General features: G+C 40.7%; 1 protein-coding gene across 3 annotated transcripts; it reads right to left on the bottom strand.

Annotated features, from left to right (window-relative positions):
* Nucleotides 1–431: 431 nt before the first annotated feature.
* foxm1 (forkhead box M1) lies at nt 432–23,473 on the bottom strand. 3 transcript variants are annotated; one of them, XM_052030738.1, is made up of 10 exons: nt 23,208–23,433; nt 21,539–21,958; nt 21,272–21,454; nt 15,002–15,147; nt 14,206–14,364; nt 12,596–12,724; nt 11,617–11,685; nt 10,034–10,091; nt 9,241–9,437; nt 447–4,892 (listed from the first exon to the last, which is right to left on the bottom strand). In XM_052030738.1, the coding sequence occupies exons 2-10, from the start codon at nt 21,912–21,914 to the stop codon at nt 4,029–4,031; spliced, it is 2,181 nt and encodes a 726-aa protein (XP_051886698.1). In that variant the 5' UTR covers nt 21,915–21,958; nt 23,208–23,433; the 3' UTR covers nt 447–4,028. The 3 variants fall into 3 exon arrangements, with proteins under 3 accessions (XP_051886696.1, XP_051886698.1, XP_051886697.1); XM_052030736.1 differs by having other exon boundaries at nt 432–4,892; nt 21,272–21,958; nt 23,208–23,473; XM_052030737.1 differs by having other exon boundaries at nt 9,241–9,434; nt 21,272–21,958.
* Between the last annotated feature and the right edge of the window lie 8 nt (nt 23,474–23,481).

Consider the following 23,481-nt stretch of genomic DNA (forward strand, 5'->3'; position numbering starts at 1 on the left):
CTTCCTTACTGCTCTGTCTAACTGACCTCATTAACCCATCAACAAGATGGCCTCATTTACACCACCTTCCCACAGCAATCCAGGGTTCACCTTGGAGATGTTCCCTTTGTCCTATCCATCCCTCCCCATGCTCTCTGCAACTTAAAACAAACTTAAGATCTCTCTTCCCTCATTCTGACAAAGGGTCTTCAACCCAAAGCATTTACTGTTTCTCTTTCCACAGATCTGCCTGGCCTGCTGAGTATTTGCAGCATCTTCTGTTTTTATTACTCATTGGTATTTTTATTTCAGATTTCATAATTTTTGTACATACGTTGAAGTGAAATTCTCCCCGCAGATAGCAATCACATAGTAGAAGTACGAAAATAGAAGCATCTTTATGTTAAGAAAAATAGTGAACAGCAGAATGACCACAAAGCAGTAACTCATTTGAGTAAATTATTTTTATTGCCATTCCATTACTGTATGGCAGTCTATTCACCGATTACAGGATTGTTAGTACATCCAATGTCACAATGAACTGCTTATTCTTATACAAGAAGCCCAGGGCACAGACTATGTTCTTTCTATTAAGGTGCATTGACGGAGTCTGGAGTATTTACAAGTAATTTAGTACGAAATATTTACAAAGACTGCAAGCTGGAAAACACTGTATAGTTCATAATTTACAACTATTGTTGCTGTTGCATGATCTATTGACTCAACTGTGGGAATGTTTGACCAAACTTATTGCTGTTGCATATTCTGGTCTGCATGTACTGAAAGAAAGGAGTTCCAGTAGTTCACATATATTTTGGGGTGTAAAGCAGGAGCAGATTACAATTTTTTTTTAAAAGAAAAACACACACACACACACACACACGCATCCATACGTTCAATACGGCCCTTAAATAAATGGGCACTTTTAATTGGTTAAGCGCTGATATCAGTACACATACTTTTATCACTTATGCCAGTACTCGAGAAAAAGACACCCAATAGCCTTGCTGACCAGTTGATACAAACAATAACACAATCTTAAAATGATTTTGATTCTGATGTCACTGTCTTAATCAATCACAAAGGCAAAACTTAAACTATCCAGTGTTGTGGCCTCCCTCAACATGTGGAAAGAAAAAAAATGCAGAGGTGAAAAACTGTCCTGTCAAAGAATTATTTCTAAAAGGATTCTTTTAATGGAATAACTTCAGCAATCAGCTGTCCCATTAAATTAGGGAAAAAACTCCTACACAAGTACAACATGCTTCTTGTTTGCAAAGCACATTCTTTGCACTGCTACAATGAAACTTTTGCATGTGTCCATTTCTGGAAAAAGATTTCATGGTGTTCAACACTAGGAAATGCACAAGATCTGTAAATAGTGATCAATATGCAGTGAACATACAGGAAAAAAAATCTTAGTGATGGGATTTGCCAGGCTCTTTCTTGATACACATATGAGTACTTCCTCAGAAATTAATGAAAAAGAAAACTCTCAGAGAAGCAATATGCGATGTCAAGGAGCAGGTGGTTAGTTTGATGTTTAAACCAAAGAATAAAATACCACACAAGGAAATGTAAGGTAGGGCAGAGACGAGGGGTGACGAAGAGCAGAATTTTAAATTTTACTCCAAGAACTAGCAAGGACGGTGGGAGACAAGCAATATTAAAATAGACAGTAATCCATAAGGTGCAGGAATCAAACAGGAAAGAAGTGCAAAGCAGACCAGTGGATTTGGAGGGCACATTGGTGGGTTTGGAGAGCATGTTGTCAAATGCGTCAAACATGAAAAAGGATGGCGTCTTGAATGTACAAACTGTCACACTGGAATTGTAATAATGGGCATCACAATCAAAGAAGAAAGGAGACATAACATTCCTGGCCAAATTTTAGTTTAGTGAGATAGAGAAGGAGGAGATTGAATAAGGTGGGTACATTGATCAAATGCACTGGTAGAAAGAACCTTGAAAAGGGATGACCAATAAAATCTTTTAATAAACAAATAAATAGTAAAGATCAATTTGAAGGGTGGTGCCAAAAAAGAAAATCTTCCTTGAATCAGGGAGCATGGTTGAGGTAATAAGTTACTATTTTGCATTTTTCTTCACTACGAATGATGTTGTCAGTGTCATTGTGAATTGACAGAGAAAATGGAGATGGAATAAAGATATTTAAAGTAAAGTTTCTTAAAAGGCTGGCATTGCACAAAGTAGAAAAATCACCTGGTCCAAATGGGACAAATCCTAGTTTGCTCAGTAAAAAAGGTATAAATGGCAGATGGTCTGACCACAATCATTAAGTTCTCCTTGGATATGGGAACAGTGGTAGTGGATAGGAGGATGCAAATGTTTAAAAAAGGAGGAATAAATCTGCTAACTACAAGACACCTAGTCTGGAGAACATAATCTCATTTATTTGGGAAAACAGATTAATTATTGAAGCCAACACAAATCAATGAAAAGCGAGTCACACCTGATAAACTTGATTTGAGTTATTCAATGAATTAGCAGAGAGTGGTTGACAAGGGTGATCTTGAGTTGTATCTCAAAGACCTGCATTTATGCACCCAGATGTCAACCACTGAACTGGTTTATGTAATGATCTAGAAAAGAAAAAAAATCACTACTCAGTTCTCCTGCTAAACCCATGCTAGAGGCTGCAAGAACAATCCAGGTTGACAAAATACTAGGGTACTTTAGCCAAGATAAAGAACTTTCCCATTGGCAACTGCCCTTTAGCAGTTGATCTCTAAAGGAGGCTGCAAGTCAAGTGTCGAAGAAAACCTCCACTTCAAATCCCCAGTACACAATGCCACCTGTCTTTAGGGTTTACCTTGAGCTCCTCTTGTACAGTGCTTCATTATATTAATCTAAATTATTGACTGTGGAAATGTTTCATCACAAAACATTGTTTACATTTATACCTGTTTAATCTGGACCACATCACACATTCAAAACACTGAATCTCATTGATGCATATTCAGGCCAGTAGTTTAAATGTTTATACAAGATCATTTGTAAGCCAGGCACGTGGCAGTGCACAAGGAAAGCTGGCTTCTCTGATCAAGAAGCGATGGACTTGGTATTGTGAGCTCATACTGAATAATCAAAAATTAAAATCTGACACACTTATTAAATTTTGCTTTCCTTCTAGAAAGAAACTGCAAATTCAGTCATCTAAAATAATGGAGAATCTGAAATCTGCCCTGATCTTCAATCTATACCCAGAACATTAACATCTGATACTGATTGATGTCAAGATGCTTTTGTTAATACTATAAAAACAACAGGGGCTGGAACTGAATGCAATCAGCTACAAGGCACAATACAGCTATTAACATCAGTCTCTGAGATACAGATAACTTGCACAAACACTGATCAACTATGACTCGCCAGCATTATCTCAAGTCTTACAAATCAGACATCAACCTTCAACTCAAAACTTCACTGAAACAAGGAAGGACATTCCCCATTCCACCGGAATCCTTTGTATTCAAAGGCTTCCATTCCCCTTATATATTTTTCTTTATATTTTAATGATGTATTTACAAGCACAATATACAAAAGTTTGTCATCCCCTGAGAAGACGTCAAATATCAAGAAAGTCTCTCATCAGTATCAGAAAATCTGGTGGAGAGCTACAGAATGCAAATGGTAGAAAAGTCACAAGGCCTTTTGAAAGTGGCCTATGGTTCTGGTGACTATAAAGGCAAAGCAGCATCAAACATATCACAATCATACATCAAACTATTACTTTGTGTGAACTGCTCTACGGACATGTGCAAAAGATAGTACACAGGTAACGATGAACAGTGATTAATCAAGTTACAGTAAGCATAGCCCAGACGGGAGAGGAACCAAGTATTTAAAGCTCTAGGCACCGGGAGCCAATGCTTTATAAATGAACCAACATTTTGTCCAAGAATCTATTACAGGCAAATTTTTCTAAATTTTAAGTTGATAGATGAACCAGCTTGAAGTTAAGATGGTTCCACCACAAAGAAGAAACCATTTAAGCAGCATGGCCCTCTGTCCATCCACAAACCTATTTATCTCAATTCCGGGATTAGTGTTGACCAGCTCATATTTCTGAGTTCATAGTCCTCATCCTCTAGGCCCGTGAAGCTGATGTCCAGCAATATTTTACTGAGGCTCTCATTGAGGGTGTCCAAGACCAAGCCTTCAGTCAGAGACCTGTTTGCTGTGGTGTTACAGTTTACACTTACTTGATGTTCCCGGGAACATTTGTCCTCCGAAAGAGGGGAGAAATTTGCATCAGGCACTAGGTCCTTAACCGGAGAGTTCAATAGCTCACGCGGCGATTCAAAGAGAGCAAACTCCTTAAAAGGCGTGCTGCTAAGACTCAGGTAGCCTGTGTTATTCCGCAGTGGTGTCAGGAAGGAATCATGAGGTGTCCTCACAGGACTGAACTCAAGTAAGCTGTCGTCTTTTTTCAAAGGGGTCAGTGCAATCTTCCAACCATTGGCTACGGTGAGTGGAGAACTCCCACTGGTGCTTCTACTGGGCGTGGAGGAAGCAGGCAGATCACGGGGCTTCTCCTTGATAGGAGTTTTGAAGTTATAATCCACGGCAGTGCTAGCAAATTCTGGGCACTGTTCCAGGTTTCTAGATTCATGGAATGCTGACATATCTGATACAAGACCCGAATCCAATCCGGTCTCTGCTACAGGCTCACTGGCTTCTGGGAACAAGAGAACTGGCTCCTCCACAGGCTGGAGGACATGCCTCTGCTTCCGCCTGGAGCTGGTCTCCTTGGAGACTTCGCAGAGTTTTGCTGTTGCAGAATTTTCATGCACATCACTCATGGGAGGAGTTGCCTGAATCAGGAGCGGATTCTCAGAGTGCTTTAGTGAAGTCAAAGGTTGATTACAGCTCACCGTATCACTTGGTACCTAAACAAAATGCGAATCAGATCAATTACTTTAGAAGCATTCATGGTGAAGAATAGCACTGGAACCTCCCTTGAACAACATCTTTAATGCAGAAATACATACACAGGCACTCCATAGATGTGCAATCAGCCTAAAGTGAATAGAAGTTTAAACAGGGATGACTATTAACTTAATTTTGTGGAAAGAGGGAAACAGGGATGAGAGAAGATTTTGTAGGGCAGGATCTAAGTGTGTGATGGTGCTTCAGTCCTTTAATGTTTAGCCAGGGAGGCACATTTGAGGCTATAGGTTGGATACAGTCTAGCAGCATAGAGGCAGTAGAGTAAGATCATTATGAGGTACGTTTGATTGTTGTCACACACATGTAAGACTGCCCCTACCAATGTGTGTGGATGATGTCACCAGGAGGCAGCCTGCAAGGGTGGAAGGTCCTTGACTCAAGAGTGAGAGAATGGTGGCGAGAGAAGCCACTGCTGAAGATCCTCTGACTACATAGCCAGATCTAACGTCCCCAGCTAAGGAGCCAACAATCTGCTTTGTCCTTTTACACAATATTTACAAAACTGAAACAGAGTTTATGCTTCACATGAGCCTCTCTCATTAATAACCTCAAAACACACACCTTAGATCTTCTGTCATCACCCAGCTTAATCACTTCAGCCTTGCAAACTACTGTCCCACTTCTATTTCTCTCCAGTCACTGGGAGTACTTTAGAGACTTAGCTGGAACTCAATTCCCTCCAGTCAGATTTCCACATCTACCATAGTACCAGAACTGCCATGAGCAATAACAGCATCAATATGATTGTGACAATGATAATCTATTCCTTCTTGCTCTCCTCAATACATTTGCAATGTTTGACTTGGTTGACCATATTATCCTCCTTTAACTGCCATGGATCTGAGTGGGACCACACTTGCCCAGTTCCATTCACTTCTTATCCACGTAGCCAGAGAATTACCAGCAATTGTTTCCTTTTGTGCACTTGCACAATTAAGTCTGCTGTTCCCTAGGATCTATCCATGGCACTTTCAATTTCTCAGCAGCATTCTGCTCCAAAAACCATGACAGTTTCCATGCACACACTGAGTACAGACAGCTCCACAATCTTTCTACTTGTATGGCATCCAGTACAAGATGAGCAGAAATTTCCTTCTATTTAATATAGGTGGATGGAAGCATTGTCCTGCATTGCCACACAAACTTCAGATTTCCAATGACTGACTCCTTGCTTGTCCGTTACTGCCTTATACCGAACCAGACTATTCATTACCTTGATATCATATTTGACCTAGAGAGAAGATGTAAACCACACCATTTTGTCACCAAGACCAGCTATTTCAGCCTTTATGACTTCTTCCACGCCTGCTTCTGCCTTAGTTCATGTGTTGCAGAAACAGTTGTTCATACCATTTGCCTCCAGACTATTCCAACACACTCCTAGCTGGTCTCCCTTGCTGCCTCCATAAACAACGTCAAAATTCACCTGCCTAAGACCTAGCTCATACCAAGTCAAATTTAAATTACCCTAAATTTGCTGATCTACAACATCTCCTGGATAAGCAATATGTTGATCTTAAAATTATTACTATTGTTTTCGAATCCCTCCATGGCCACAACCTCCCTATTTCTGCACCTCCTCCAGCATTAATAACCCTCTATTGTATCTATCTGCTTCTGATTGTAGCCACTTGCTCATCCCCAAATTCAGTTGCTTCAATGCTACACCTACAGCTGGCAAGACCCAGGCCTCTGGCATTCCCTCCCTAAACCTCTCCCCTTCTTTAAGAAACTCCTTAAACCTCTCCCTTGGATCAAGCTTTTAATCATTTGCCCTACTAATTCCTTGCCTGGTTGAGTAAGTCAATTTTTGTTTAATGATGATCCCTCAAAGTGCCTTGCGATGCTTTGCTACATTAAAGAACACCACCTGACACCTTATCCCTTGATCTTTCTTTGACCTATAATAGTAATATAAAAGGTAATTAGTGGCTAATTTTGATCCAGTTCACCTTTTCTTCTCAATGGATAAAGGCAACGGCCAGATTTTCATCTTGTAAGTTGGCAGATCTTTTGAGAACTGCTGGGTTTTTTTCTACATAACTGTGCAGAAGTTTCAGGATGCCTCAGCAATGACAGAAGTTCCAAACTTTTACTCAGCTGGTTGTCATTCTCAGCCCTACTGTACCATGCCGCTGGACTCCTACTGGGCTATAGCAGGGGAGTACAAACTTTTGCAGGTCTCCCCTGCACAGGTGCTGGGACAGTGCCTGCTAAATCTGGCACAAGTGTAGCAGGCCCATTCAACATAATTAAAAGACAAATACAGGGAGAAAATACAAGATGATTTCCATCCTTTTGTTTTTTTTAATTGATTTAAATGTTTTTTTTCGCTTTATAGCATATTTTAGTATTTTATATTGTTTATTAGAAGTTTAATAGAATTTTGAATATTTAATAGTTCTTAATGTCTTTGATGGTTTGTCAATATCAGACATTCACAAAATCTTTTGATGGCTTTGACAGTCAGCATTATAGTTAGCTCTTAAAGTAATTTCAAGGATGGGGCTCGCCAATTTTGATCAATACACCATGACAGAGCTCACTGATCAGCCTGGAGCCAGCTTCCTAAACAAAGGATGTGCTTGGAGACTTGCTCCAGAAAACAACGAGCTTTGAGGTCAAACACCTACAGGGCACGATCTGTGTCCAGATCTATATCACTGTGCCAGGAAATAGCTGGCTTTTGCTTTGTCTCCCCCTTATGGTAACAGTAGTAAAGTGTCCAATAACTATAGACTATGAACAAGTGGACCTCAAATTCTATCCAAAAACAACTTTTGGCCAATTTGCAGAGTACAATTGATTCAAGTCATCCTGAGTGTACTTAGACTACATAGTTGTAGCTAACAAATAACCAGTTTGCCTGCAATGTGTTCTCTGCTGGATACAGAGATCCACATTTCCCTTTTGGTTTTAAAATCAGGAAGAAATATAATACTTCCTGTTTTTTTCCCCATCTCTTAGGGTTTGTATAAACGATAAAGAAAATCTGATTGAAAGGATGCAATTGAGGTGACATAAAATGGAACACAGTTTCAGCAATGTATAAATCCAGAACACTATTTCAAGGTAAGTCCAAAGAGGAGAACAGGGGCAAGGTCATAAGGAAACTATTTGCACAAATGTGCAGCAAACACTTTGAGGTTCCCCTTTAATGTCCAGGGGTACATTCTAAGATTTATTTGAGAAACATATGAAATAATGGTTGGTTATAAGGTGGGGGGGGGATTGAAAATTATCTAAATGATAACTCTAAAGTGGTCAAGTTTCCTTACTTCACTACTACTCAATTATATCTACCTTATGGTTACAGTGAAAAGGATGGAAATATTCCCTCCCAGTTTAAGGACGATGATGAGTCGAATGTTAGGAGTCAGAATTTGAGGAAAGGTTATATATCTCAGCTAAAGCCACCAGATCCTTGCAAAACTGCAATGTTGGGGTCATATGGGTCTGATATCTTCTTTGGAACAGAAAGCCATAACAACTGTTCACTGGCTCAAATAGTTGTCCGAGCAAGACCCTCACCCGACAACTTTGACAATATCATTAGAATTCTTGCCAACATCAAATCTAAATCTCACAAAACAGTGATGTCAGAAAATTAGCTTCAATGCCACGAGTACGTTCTTTCAAACTGTCCAAGGCCTTATGGCCAACAGTTTGACGAAGAAATGTCAATTAGAAGTAGCTTAGGCTTTCTTTTGGATATTAATCACCCGATCAGGTTGGCACTTCAAAGTAGGAGGGTTGGGGTCGGAAGGACTATGCCTCACTAACTGGAAGGCTGTGTTGCTGTTGCAGTTTTCCATCATGAGCCTAATAATTAAACACATTGCAAATCATGGTGGGCAGGTCCTAATTGCAGTTTGCACACCAGGATGATACAGCATAACCCACCCTCCAAAGCTAGTGAACAAGGACACCAGCTTCAAGAGTTCAAGCAATATGTCAGTCAAGGTTAGCCAGGCCCAGAAGCACAATGTTCAAATGCAGCTTTATTACAGAGGGAAGTCTCTGGAATGGATGTGAAATTACTTCTATTTTTGAGAAATTTTAATGTTCCTACTAGCAGGATTCATAGTATTAGCACTGGATGCAGACTTCTACAACATTATAAGCAGCATTGATGGCTGTGCTTTGATTAGTTTACTGCAAAGAAGCAGACGGCAATTTAAAGCCATGCCCATAGGTAGCTTGAAATGCTGACAGTCTATAGATCAAAAGGGTGTTTACAACGATCTCGAATTATGAATCATATAAAAGGATCAAAGTAAAACTTGCCTTTGGTGCAATCCGGACACGTTTATGTTTCCTGGTCAACTCGCTGCTTGCAGCGGAGGAAGGATGCCCTTGGACTGCAGGCAGAGTTATGTGAGGCGATGGCTGTAGGATGAGGGGAGAGGTGACTGGCAGCTGAATGGGCACCAGGTAGGAGTCAGTCCGAGGCAACAGTGGCTTCATTTTTCTAGGATTTACTTCTGTGCAAAACAAAAACACTTTATGCAGCAGTTTCATCACTTTGAAGCATAACTACCCATTTCTTGTCCCAATTTGACTACATCATCAGATAATACTGTTGGGACAGTAACTGAACTACACATTGTGATGAACCAAATACATTTAGCTGAAAGCCATTGTAAAACTTAATTAATGACTCTATTTTGACATTAATTATATTATTGGGCCCTGCTTTACTACATCCTGTCCCACCCAAAGCTGCCTCCACATTACACATCCTCTACTCCATGGTAGAATGACAGACATAAATCACTCCAAAGTTTTGTTCCTACATTTCAATAAACTTTACAAATGCTGCTTTCAGTACTAAAATGGTTGGTTCCTTTTGACGAATGTAGGAGGCTCCAATAGTTAAGACCTGCTACTATGTGAGCAGCCATATTGTTCATGGCCCTGTTGAGATGAGGTTTTAGAATAAGTTATGAGTGGTACATAAAAGTTTTCCACTATGTATTTTCCTTTCTCATGCTTGTGCATATTTCCTTGAAAATCAAACAAAGACTGAAACTGAAGGACTGCATTTCACCTTTTGTGGAACTGCTTCATTTTCACGCACCTGTACTGAAAACTATGTTGCTCATTGGCACCTCTGTGATGCTGGATCGCTTTTGTTGCTAAAATTGAACAAATTTAGAAAGATTAAACCAGGCACATTTTCATGCTTGCATTCCATTTGCCCACACCCCTATAGCAAGGTTTTAAATTCCCAACCATCCAAAACTAAACTGAAGCTAGACAACACCAGTCACTGATCATTTACCAGATTGAAAATCTATCTACAATACGGGTGGTAGAGGCATGGATCTAATTAAGGGCTCTAGATTGTTTGGATTCCCTGAAGGGCATAAGTGATGTCAAACTGATGACAAAACAACTACATCAAATGTCTTGCAATTCCTGGATTGTATGTTCAGGCACCTAATCTCTTCCTGTTGCTTTGATAACCTGAACCATATCTTTTCCTTTGTAATTGCTGACCCAGGCAAGGCAGGTAGCAAATTGTGTAGAAATTCACTGCAGAATTTTTTATGTATAAAATGCTAATGAAATGTGGCATCAGTTGAGCAATCTGGCATCATTCTTTCAATAAGTTAAAGCATGGAGCAGCAGGTACTAGATAAACAAATGTTCAATTATGTAGTGCGAAAAGGTAGCCCTTTTCCATTCAAAAGATCTCACTGTTCAGGATCTGATTGACTGTTGTCATTTCATGGGCATTCAAAATGTTAAGTAAACATGTAATGAGTCCGGAAAAGGCTCCCAACTGCAAAGGTGGTACAGCCTCTCCACAGAGTGTTTTTCAAAAGTTAATACTTCCAATAAATTGTTATTTATATAATTATGGAAGTGACACAGAGTTGCATTGCCTGGTTTTGAGTCCTTTTTAATGTTAATGTAACTTTCACAAAGGATACTTATTTACTTGCAATGCACGACTAAGCTTACAGTAGTGATTGTGACAGACCACTGCACATATTTCCCAGAGGCAGTTGAGGTACAATAATTTACTAACATACGAAATATTGCTGAAGGAAATCCCTTGAGCATTTTCTCTTGCTTACTATTCTTGTGCCTGTGGCCCAAAAGCTACACTGCCCTTCCTCCTCTTTTCTCCATTTTCTTCCTTTGGTCTGTCATCTATTCATGAGATCACATTTCCCGAATATCATTTGCTTTCTTGGATTTTTTAACCCATAATTTATATTCTCATTGTTCAAATTCTTTTTCTTCTTCATTGTTCCCCATTTTTGTTCTCAATTCTTCCTCATCACCAATTTCCAGGCTCAACCTTTATGCTCTGTAATAATTCAATCAAGAGCCATTCATGATTTCCAGAGTTGGAAGTCACAAGCAAGACACTATAAAGACGTTATTTGCTTGTAAAGATGGTTAAGTGTAACTCACATAACAATAGAACATTCTGAAAGTCTAATGTTTACAAGTAAATTAATTAATTGATGTGTATTCTAAGCTCTGAATTTTGCCATGTAAAAAATTACATCTGAAGTTTATAGACAACTCAAATACAAGTGTCATCAACAATCACCTTCACTTCCATGGCCCAACCAAACCAGTCAGTTAAAATAAAAATCAGCACAATGAGGTGACAGAATGCCACCAAGAGCACTTGGGTCTTACTTGTTGACAGACCAACACAGGCACTGCTTGGATCCAATGATTCTCGTCAGTTGGGCTGAAATCCAGTGACTGTATGAAATATTGATCAAGAACGAGAAGTATTGAACATTAAAATACATTTTAAAATGCCAACATCAGACACGCAATGCAGCTTATGCCAGCAACTGGATATTTCTTCTCACTTTGACTAATGCACCAAATCAGTCAACCAACCCTTCCATAAAGTGCACAAATTAAATTGCCATGTACAGTAGAAGTCTGGTTATCTGACTCTTTACTAACCAGCACGCTCCACTAACTGGCATCTCAGGAGTGCTGGAATCACCCTGGCTGACATCAAGTTAACTGGCACAAATATTAAGCAAGCACCTGTTAGGCCTGGCACATGCTGGATAACAGAACTTACACTGCATATAGAAATTTCCAAATCCTCAGGCCTTGCCTCTCAGCCAACAATTTCCCTTCAAATGTTATCTTACTGTGTAATAGTCGGCCTGCTTCCATTACAACATTCACACAGAATTGCACTTGTGATAGCAAACGTGATATATTTAAATTCAAGAGCTAGAGGATAATGACTGAAGGAAGAAAATTATGCACAATTTTGTTCATCAAATGCATTGAATAATTAATATAAAGCATTCATGAGTAGAAATAGCCTCCTAGACCATAAGGCACTTTCCAATACAGATTCATCGTGGTTTGGATTTTCAAATTCATTTAATTGTAATCACAAGTGCAACTTCAAAAGAGGGAAACTGTTAAACCCTTCAATTTTCTTCAAGATGATTTGAGGAAAATCTCCATGTCACCTGATCTCACAATCTTTCATCTTGAAAGCCTGATCTGTTATTCCCTTGACCCAAGCAGTAAATAGAAGCTGCCTATCTAGATTAACCTTTGTAATGGTCAATCAGATATTTATTCAGCTAATAACTAAAAAAATATAAACTACACAAAAAGCACATTGAAAACGCACCTTAACAACCTGATCCAATGTCAGGAAGCGGTTGGCTTCAGCACGAATGGTCCAGTGTGATATCTTGCCATTGTGAGATGTCTGACGTATGAACATATCATGCAAAGACAGGTTGTGGCGAATAGAGTTCTAAGGAAAAAGTGAGAGCTAGTCAATAAAGACAGAGTATCACAAAAGAGGAAAGTACCACTCCCAGGCAATGACTTGTCAGGATTGTATTTGCTGCAATAATACTTAAGATTTATGTAATGCCCTCGAGATAATTAAATGCCCTAAAACATTTCACAAGAGCATTAACAAACAAAATTTGATAACTGAGTTACAAGGGAGAGGTAACAATTGATGACAAATGTTCGGCCCACAAGACTTGACAAATTAAAAGAAAATAGCCAAGTATGGGTGGGTACACTAAAAATGCACATTTTAAACATGTGATAAATGAAAATTCAATATGGTTTTAAACTCTCTGTACACAAACTACTTTAATATGGTTATAGAAGGGAAATCTCTGGTTGTTAAATAGGTTTCCATGGGTTGTAGCAGAATGATTGAAAGTGGGTTGAAATTGCAAGCATTAACCACTTTAGTTCAATGGTGATGACAATGTGCACTGTGTAATCAAGCATTTGATACCCAGATAGCATGCAATAGGGTAGTTGGACCAAATGAGCTAGAAGCAGGAAAAACCAGACATCCTCGGCAGCATTTATGAAGAGAGAAGCAGAGTTAATGCTTCAAATCAATGATCTTTCATCAGATATGGCCTGAAAAAACATCATGAACTTGAAACATTAACACTCTCTCTCCCCACTTCCAACATCATTTGCTTTTATATCAAATTTCAAGTAGCTGCAGTTTTTTTTTGCTTTGGGACAAATGAGTTTGTTTCTGCATTAAACTGAGCTGGGCTTGTAATAACTGAGAAAGATAAAAGCCAATGCAGTTTCAGAAAAAAGCAGAGTGAACTATTCAGATTAGGATTGAATACTTGAACTTTTCAGCACTTGAGTACTCAAGCATCAAGTTACTTGAAGTTCCCATGCCTACCTCAGAGCTATTCCCAATGCTGGGAAGCTGAGAACACTCTTTTTAATTTTGCTTTAAATTTCAGGCTTTATTGCATATTTGAAATGGAAACATTGGCCCAAGGGAGAAGTAAACTTGTCTCCCACCTTCAATAACACTGTCACAGCCCTGACCATTGAGGAATAAGAATGAACACTTTCACCTTATGCATATACACCTTGTAATAATTAATAATGGACTTTTAGCAATTAACCGAAAAGGTGTGCCCTGGTCTAATTTATTTTTGGGCAAGTCTGTGGGCTAAACTTTGCTTTAATAGTTATTATTTGTAATTGTAAGCTTCTGTTTTTCTGCCTGAAAGTCCACCTGGGCAAAGATTTTCACCAAGTACTTGAGAAGTGCAAGATAACCATTCCTCCTTTTCCTCAGCCTCCTCACAAAAGATGCTGTAGCATCTGGCTGTCACAACTCAAACAAGGAGCCTAAAGATTCATACAATGGCTATTGAACTTGCTTCCCCATCCCATAGGGATGTGTTACTAACACAAGGTGAGTGGTTGCTTGTACTTCGTTATCCACCTCACCTTCCATCCTGGTTTGGCCACATGTTTGAAGTAGGGGAAATGATCCTCAATCCAGGTGTAGATTTCTTTCAGCGTCATCCTCTTGCTCTGAGTGCTATTTATAGCAAATTGAATCATTGCCATGTATGAATATGGAGGCCGCTCGTGAACAGACTCTGTCTGCATAAAAAGGAGAAACCATCAGAGAAAATACAGCCTTCCATCCAAGTTTGTGTTCTGTTGACACATCAGATACAAATGTTAGGTCCTTTACACTACTGAATTATGTTATACATTTGATCATTTGTTGGACAAGTGCAGCAAAGACAGACTGGGAGAAAATCTTCCTTTGCACCTCTCCAAATACAAAATGCAAGATACATTTCAAGTTAGTGATATACAAGGTAAAGCTCTGATTCAATCCAAAAATGGCCTTCTTAATACTTATTCCATACAGGTGAATTTAAGGAAAAGCTTTAAGGACTCAAGACAAAACCAAGTGCAATTGTTGTAAAAATCCATTCAGCTGATCCCACCTCTTTGATCCAATATCCCCATTTCCACCAGATCATTCTCATCTCCCATTTCACTCAATCCCACTCCTGAACATCCATCCCAGTGATTCATGCCTTCCACATTCATGCTGATGTTATCCTGTTCCCAAAGCTCACGTACTTTTCACACCTCCCGTACTTGGCCTGAATATTAATTGACCTTCTGAAAACTGAAAAATATTTAGCACACAGACTTCAATAATGTTTTGATGCAGTTTCTGCAATGCCTCAAAATTGAACAAAGTTGGAAGGATAGTACTTACAATGGGCTCTTCTGGTGGAGGCTCTTTGTTTTCTTTCTCTGCTTCATCCTTTACATGGCAAGCCCCCAGACCATCTGTGCTCATCTTACCCAGCCACTGAATGTTGGTCAGGCTGTCATCCAGAAGGCGCTCAGGGGCTGTAGGTGCTAAAGCAAAGAAGTTAACAGCAGAGCTTTCACATAAGAGGTAGCAGGCTTGCATGATGTAGGTCACTGACTACGGTTTATTTGCTGGCATCTGTCCTGTGCTTAACATCTGATATTGGATTATAATGGATTGGACTGTGCTTGACACAACATGCGCCTTGCATTTGCCCTCCCCATGCTAGCCAGATGCACAAACTCTTGCAGACAGGTAGTTCCTAAGATATCGGGAGAGTTGCTGCTTTAGTTGCTCTGTGAGACAAGCAGGCTGTGAGTAGAAACTAGATGACAGGCAGAGGAAAATCAGGCCCTGTCCAAGCATTGCTCTGAAACCCCTCTGTCAGCTCCTGCTATCAAAGACCCTTTAACTATTTCCACGATCAGAGCCATTTAGAAAAAGCAGACAAGTAAATCAAAAAACTTGAAAACTATTAAAAAATGAAATGTACTTATAAACACAATAAACTGCTAATAATTAATTCCAAGCTTAAATATACAAAGAAAAGTAAACAAAATTGCTTAACTTAACTCAGCTTTCAAAGGAAGGTCAGTGATCCCATTCAAATAAATGGGGTACTCAAGATGTACCAGCTTTGATTGACATAAACCAAAGGGCCTGGATAAGTGTAAGTGGCTCCCTGGTTCAGCAACTTACAGAACACCCATGTACATGACAGCAAGTCCAGGCAGAGGCTGAACATCTGACTGTCAGACTGTTCCTGACTTCTGGACTGAATCCTGCAGGCTTGGCGGTTGAGAATGTGCTAATACATGCACTGCAACTAGCTGGAGGTTTTCAGCCTCCAGGTTAGTCAGCCTAAGAATCACCTACGATGTAAAACCCCTACCACTGTGGAGCTGAACTTGACTTCTGAGGTGAGCATTAGAGTCGTAGGCAAGCATCGCTGGTATTGCCCATTTCCAATTGTCTGTGAGAAGGTGGTGATAAGCTGCCTTGAACCATTGCAGTTCTTGTGGGAGAGCCCCCGACTGTGCTGCTGAGTACAGAGTTCTGGGATTTTTTACTGAGTATTGAACAGCAATATACTTCCCAATCAGAACTGTAGAATTTGGAAGGGAATTTGTGGATGGCGACATTTCTATGTGCCTTTTGCCTTGTTCTAATCTCTGGAAAAATTGAGTTTTTTTTAATTAAAAGAAGATGCTACCCATGAAGACTTGCTAATTTGCTGCAGTGCATCACATAGGCGGTACACAATGCAGACACAAAGTATCAGTGGTGGAGAAAGTGAATGCTTAAGGTAGTGGGTGAAGTACGATGGGCTGCTTTGTCCTCGATGGAGTCAAACTTCCCAAGTACTGTTCGAGCTTCATTCACCCATGCAAGTAAACAGCATTATATCTGCCTTGCAGGCAGTGAAAGGCTCAGTGAATCAGAAGGTGAGTCACTCACAAAAAAGTCAACAACCTCTCACTCACAAGGATTTACATGGTTGGTCCTATTAAGTTTCTGGAAATACTCAGGATTTGAAGGATGGTGGGGGATTTTGCAATGACAATGCCATCAGATGTCACAGGAAGATGGACGTGTCACTATCTGCCGCTGTTGTTAATTGTCAATTATCAACCAAGCCTGCTGTCCAGGTTTTTCTGCACTGAGTGCCAACTACTTCATTGTCTCAGTATAATGCTTCCTTGTGGGAATGCAGTTATAACCAAATCAAACATACAGAAAAATCATCCTGTCCATCAAGCTTGCTTTCCTACAGTTACTGCATTGCAGTTTTAGTTTTAAATCCCACTCATCTCACATACCAACGATCCCTAAAAGTAGGTTTTCCCATTTTATTTCATTATTTCCACCACCCCCATACATGGACAACTCTAACCTTTTTCCACTGCAAGAACTGGTAACCACAGGGAGGTGTGGGTGCTTGGAAAGGTACAGCAAGAACAGAGGGAGGGACTGACTACCCACATGGATGATTTTATTTATTCATTCATTTTTGGGATCAGAGCATCATGGACAAGGCTACCATTTATTGACCATCTCTAATTGCCCTTCAGAAGTCGGTGATGAGCTGCCTAGTTGGTGTTGGAGTCCTTCAGGAGAAGGTACTCTCACAATGCTATTGCATAGGAAGTTCCAGGATTGAGAACTAGCAACGAAGAAGGAATAACAATATATTTTTTTAAAAAAAAATCAGGATTTTGTGAATCTTGGAGGGAACCTGCTGATATGCCAAAGCTCCTCCAAGTTTAAGTGGGGGTTGTAGGGACAGTATATTGCCTCTGGTCCTTGCCCTCTTTCGGTAAACATGCATTTAATTATTTCTTAAGAACAAGAACCAGTGATGGTAATGCCATTGAACATCAAATGAAGCCAAGTAGATTGCATACCACATACACACACACACAAAAATGGCCTTTCAACTTGTGTGGGATGGTGAGCTGTGGATGGTTGCCATACAAGATGTAAGGTATGCATGTTTTTTAGTTGGTTTGTGCTGGTAGAAATGAGTCAAATGAAGGGAAAGAGGATGCACATGTGTGAACTCCTGCAGGCTATAAATATTCAGCAGTGACTATACATCCAGAGCAGCCGGATGTGTTGCTCCTTTCATTCCCTGCATATTCCTCACCCTAGGACAAGGGGGTCACAGACTCAGGTTACAGGCAAGAGATTTAGGGCTGAGGAGAGGAGAAATTTCTTCATACAAAAGGCCTGGTGAACCTGTGGCATTCACTAGCACAGAGGCTGTAGAGACCAAATTACTGAATATATTCAAGGAGATAGATACATTTGTAGACGCAATAGGCATCAAGAGACATGAGGACAGTGTGGGAATGTGGTATTGTGATAGACTGTACAGATTGGCAGAGCAGACTCAAGGAATCAAGTGGCCTAATCCTGCTTCTCCTGCTACTGCTCCTCATCCAAAGGTTCTCACCCCAGTTTGTGCCTCCAACCCTTATTGTTATGCAATGCCGTGCACAGCATGTTAGACCACCATCATTTCAGAGACCTTGATTGGTAAACGTTGAAAGGTGCCTCCACATCTGCCCTTGCACTGAAGTACGTCTTCAGCATTACTATGATTAATGCAATCCTACTCCTTCTCGACAGGTTGCTCTTTATATAGCATTCTTAGGCCTTATTCCACAAAGGTGTTAGGTCCATTTTTTTTTAAAAACTGGTGTTCCCGTTTCTTGAATCTGTTTTGAGGCATGAAGAGATCATGGAAAATTGACTTCTACAGGATGCAGCTGCTTAGGATCTTGAACACATCTGCAGAAAAGCCATCTTATGGCTACTTGCCAGCTTTACATTGAAGTGGCGGCCCTTCTTAGTAATGTGTGACCTCTAAGTGGTTTGATAACCATACGTGCAATCAATGATATCCTGAACCTGTGCAAAGCAGGCCATACATACTGAAGCTCCTGTTCATTCCTACTAGTCTTATCAAAGCAAAACTTGAAATTTGACTAAAACTTGGAAGTATAGCGAACTGTGAGAAGGATACCAATGGCAAATGAAATTTAATGCAGAAAAATGACAAAGGCAAAACTTTAAAATAAAGAGAATGAATATGAACTGGAGAGCACAATTTATAAACAAATAAAAGACGACAGAAATTGTTAGGAGGTCTGTATATCATTGAATGTGGGAGAGTTGGTTGAGAAAGTAGTTAAGAAATCATGGAAGACTCTAGGTTTCATAAAATGGAATACAAGAGCAGAGAAGTTATGACGAAACTTTATAAAAACAATGCCTGGTCACAGCTGGACAGTTCAGGGTACCACTAGCAAATTGTGGAGATCTTGGAGAGGGCATAGGCAACATGGTGGAGGCAGATTCAATTGTGATGCTCAAAGTATTTGAAATGAAAGATATTGCAAAGCCTGGAGAAAAGGCGGGAAGTGGTAATAGCTGGATCATCCTTGCAATGAGTTGGCACAGACTCAGTAGCCGAATGGCCTCCTTCCAGAGTGTAAACTTTCTGCAATTCTGTAAATTGGCCATACTAGAAAACGAGGTGTCCATGACCTGCAGAGAGCACAGGGGTGAGGTGCTACATATATCAAAGGCAAAACCTTGAAGGGATCCCAAGACAAAGAGATAGCAGGATATGGTCACCTAGACAGCTACTGACAGAGCACAGCCACCAGGTTCAACAAACAGGAGGTTTTGTTCCAAGATGCCGAAAATTACTGCCACCACCAAGATTCCTAAAACACACCATGGAAACACAGTGCCAGCATATGACAGCCATAACCACCAGCAAGCCAAACCTCTTTACTGATGTCATAGAACATAGAACAGTACAGCACAGGAATAGGTCCTTCAGCCCACGATGTTGTGCTGAACTAATTAAGCTAATGATGCCTAATTACACAAATCCCTTCTGCCTGCTTATGGTCCATATCCCTCCAGTGTCTGCATAGTCACGTGCCTATACAAGAACCTCTTAAACGTCTCTATCCTATTTGCCTCCACCACCACCACCCCTGGCAGACCCACCACTCTCTTTGTAGAAAACTTGCCTCGCACATCTCCCTCGAACTTTCCCCTATGTCCTTTCTCCTATGCAGCTCCAGAAAGATAAGGAGCTGCTTGAGGTTCTTGATGTTGTGCATCATTCTCCACTCCTGTGCCTCAAAGTGTTGCAACACAAGCGGTACTCGTGATGATATAGACAGTTGCAAAGTACAATGAACAAGCAAGCAATTTGGAAAGCAAACTGCAAAATACACAATGTTACTGCAAATTAAAAGAACTTTCTCCAATCCTTCTTGAGCACTTTCCTAATACAATTTCTGGGAAGACATTTTTCAGAGTCACTCAAGAAAGTACACATGAACATGCAGTACTTATTAATAGGTTCCTGAAAACTCCCCAGAGACCATCCAATCGCACCGTGCTCTGACTTTGGCTTTGTTAACAAGTTCAGGAAAATTCACCAACTTTCTGTGACACTGATTTTACAATTAATTTGAAGGGGCTTCTTGCATGAAGCCTCACAGACCCAGATTAAAAATGGAAGTTGACAGGTTGAGGTGTATGCAAAGTGCTGTCTATTTTTAAATTCAATTTAACAATAAACCTATCCATGCACAGGGGCTTGAAAGTCCCGCCACCATGTATCCTCTGAAAATAGATACTGGTGTTCTCACTAAATAGCTAAAAATATCCAAATTACTTAAGATAATAAAATGTTGTTGTTCGTCTTGTGTAGTGGAGCTCCCACTTTAGTATGGAGTTTCAATATACAGTTTGGCCTGCACTTGGATTTTCATTTTGAACAAATTAGAACAAAAAAGGTAGTTTTGAAAAATAAATCATTATAGACTAGAGTCCAAGGCATTCGGATAAGGAAGATTCAGATAAGTTAGAAAAGGAATATTCACACTACCTCTGTCATCTACATGGAAGTTTACATTATTATCTGAAAATCACTCATACCCTGTGAATGAAGCGAGCGTGGCTTTAAATTGATTTGGTTCTACTTTTCCAGGAGCTGGTGCCAAAATATCAAAGTGTTCCTATAATTATCTTACATTGCATTATATGGACAGCACAGTGGCGCAGCAGTTAGTGCTGCTGTCTCAAGCTCCGGGGACCCAGGTTTGATCCTGACCTTGGCGCTCTCTGTGAGGAGCTAGTACATTCTCCTCTTGACTGCACAGATTTCTTCTCCACGTGCTAGAGATGCCAGTTGGTAGATTAAACGGTAACTGTAAATCAATCTTTGTGTAGGGATGTGGCAGAAAAGTCAGAAGGAATTGATGGGCATGTGACAGAGTACAGGTCATTGGGAAAGTAATCAGGGAAATATGAATGTGATTGATGGGATTACTGAGGGTTAGCATAGATCTGATGGGCTGAATGGCCTCTGTTGTCATGATAAATATGAAATTGAATAGTTCACACATCAATTCCTTCATAGTGGAAGAAGAGGAATTATTATAAATGTTGCAAATTTATACATCAAAAACGTCAAAAATGGCAAGACAGCATTTGAAAGAGAGGAAGATTATTGTTAGTGATCCAAGGAAGAATCTTGCTGATTAGTATTTTAAATGGCATTTCATTTACTTCAGATAGTGTATTTTCCAGGTAACTTCCCTGTCAGGTATAATAATAACACAAAGGAATGTTTCTTACCTGCATCAGCGTCTGGGTGATACAGAGCTGATGGCACCAGTGTTTCAGGGATGTGTGCTGTGCACGGCTCCTCCTTTTTGATGCTGAAACTGTTTGCAGAATCCGGTGTTGCCACTTTGCCATCTGCAGCCACAACTTTTATGCTCGGTTCTTCACGTAATGCCAGAGATTTTTGGCTACTTTCTAAAAGATTAGGAAAACCAATCTGAGTTGAGGAAGGATCATTACTTCCCAAAGGTGGACTTTGGCGAGATGAAGTTGCATTACCACTCAAAAGAATAAATTTCTTCGGACCATTGGAGCCACTTTCTTTTCCCTTTGCGGTGAGTGCTGCTATGATACTTTGAAGATCAGCATTTCTTGGAATTAACACAACTTGAGCGTTGGGTATGGATGGATGGTTTACAATGCGAATCCCTTCTGGAAATTTTTGAATGTCGGTGGCCGTGTTCTTTTTTGACGTTCCCAAAATATCTTTATTTGGGCAGGCAAGGGCTGTATCAAAATCTCCAGCCACAGCTTTGTGTTTGCTCCCAAAAGTTTTCTCTTCACTAGCATTGTCTTTTGTATCCACTGGATTACTGAAGGTCAGGGGGCGTTTTCTCCGTTTCAGAATCAAGGGCCTCCTTGGACTGGCCTTCATTCTTACTGCAACAGGGGCTTGTTCAGTAATACACAAGTGTGTGCCTGCAACATTATAATATTTAGAAACCTTCACTTAATCAGAAATAATGGTAACAAATGTGACACAGTACTAAATATTACCTATTACATAAATTATACAACATATATTCAGTATGCTCATGAATGACAAGGTCATGACAATATTTAGACAAGGAAATAACCCTACTAAAGAGTGACAAATCCCCAGGATCAGATGTTGTCCATCCCAAGGTTTTAAGTAACTGAGATCATTGCAGATGCCCTAACTATAATTTACCCATGAACTTTGATTTTGGGACTGCTCTTTTAAATTCTAAAGTTAGACATATTGGTCTGCGTGAGAGTGGGTAATCAGAGAACTGCTGTGGGGAAATAGAGTAGGATCTATAATTAAGAATAGAATGATTGGAAATTTTCAGTTGATTACAGTCAGCTTGGAATTGCGATCTTTTCTTGGAAAGGTGACTAAAACGGTCTTAATGGACGTATCAAATACCTTCTCTAAGTCCCTATAAATGAAGATTTCAATAGGCGACCTGGTAGGGCCAAGCAAATATTTAAAAACGTGAATGAGGATTCTGAAATTGACAACTGAACGACAGGAAGGAAGCGGAGTTCAGAAAACGGAATCAATGACTAATGTCAGACTTCACATGGAAGTTTTTTTGAAAGGGACATTAAAGGAGAATCAGGGTTTACTTGGTTTCCAGTAAAATATTCTACCAGGTCCCAATCCGGTAAATATGCTACTAATATTATCGTCCCCACGAAACTAAAACTACTCGTGTAGTTTTGCGTGAGCTGGATTTGAGTTGGACTTGACACAGACTGCAGATGCTGGGATCTGGAGCAACAAACAATCTGCTGGAGGAACTCAGCGGGTGGAGCAGCATCTATGGGGGGTAAAGGAATTGTGGACGTTTCAGGTCGAAACCCTGCATCAGGACTGATACTGGTCGACCCCCTGAGTTCCTCCAGCAGATTGTTTGGTCGAACCGGACTTCAGTTGGATCGAGCTGGGAATCAGCACATTTCTGGAGGTCGCTTGAACTGAACTGAAGTCTAACAACAGTCCAGTGCACGTTGGGCAACAACGTGGCCGCATTTACTGACACGGGCAGCCCGCTCCAGCACTAGTGTGGGCTGGGAGGGCAGATCCGCATCACGGCGGGAGCAGCGGGCAGGCTCTGGAACCCCGGGCCGTTGTTGCAGTTTGTTTTACTCCGGGGCCTGTCGGGCAGTCGCCGGTCCCGGGCCCGATCTCTGAGCTCACCTGCATATTAGCGAGTTCAGCAAAGCGGGTCGACCCCCGGCGCCCTGTCCTAGCGAGCGGCCCCGGGCCGGCGATGGCGGTGCCCCAGGCGGTCTGTGCCGTGCGGGTCCTCGCTGGGTCGATGTCCTGACCTCCCGCGCTGTTTACCGGCCCCACTCCCCGCGGATGAACGCTTCGCTGTGAACGGGGGCCTCCTCCTCCTCCTCCTCCTCCCCCCCGGGCTCAGGCCGCCGCTGTGTCCGGGCCGCCCAATCTCCCCGGTTTCCTTGTTACA

This window comes from Pristis pectinata, chromosome 15, assembly GCF_009764475.1.
Source record: "Pristis pectinata isolate sPriPec2 chromosome 15, sPriPec2.1.pri, whole genome shotgun sequence".
In the NCBI taxonomy this organism is placed as follows: Eukaryota; Metazoa; Chordata; class Chondrichthyes; order Rhinopristiformes; family Pristidae; genus Pristis; species Pristis pectinata.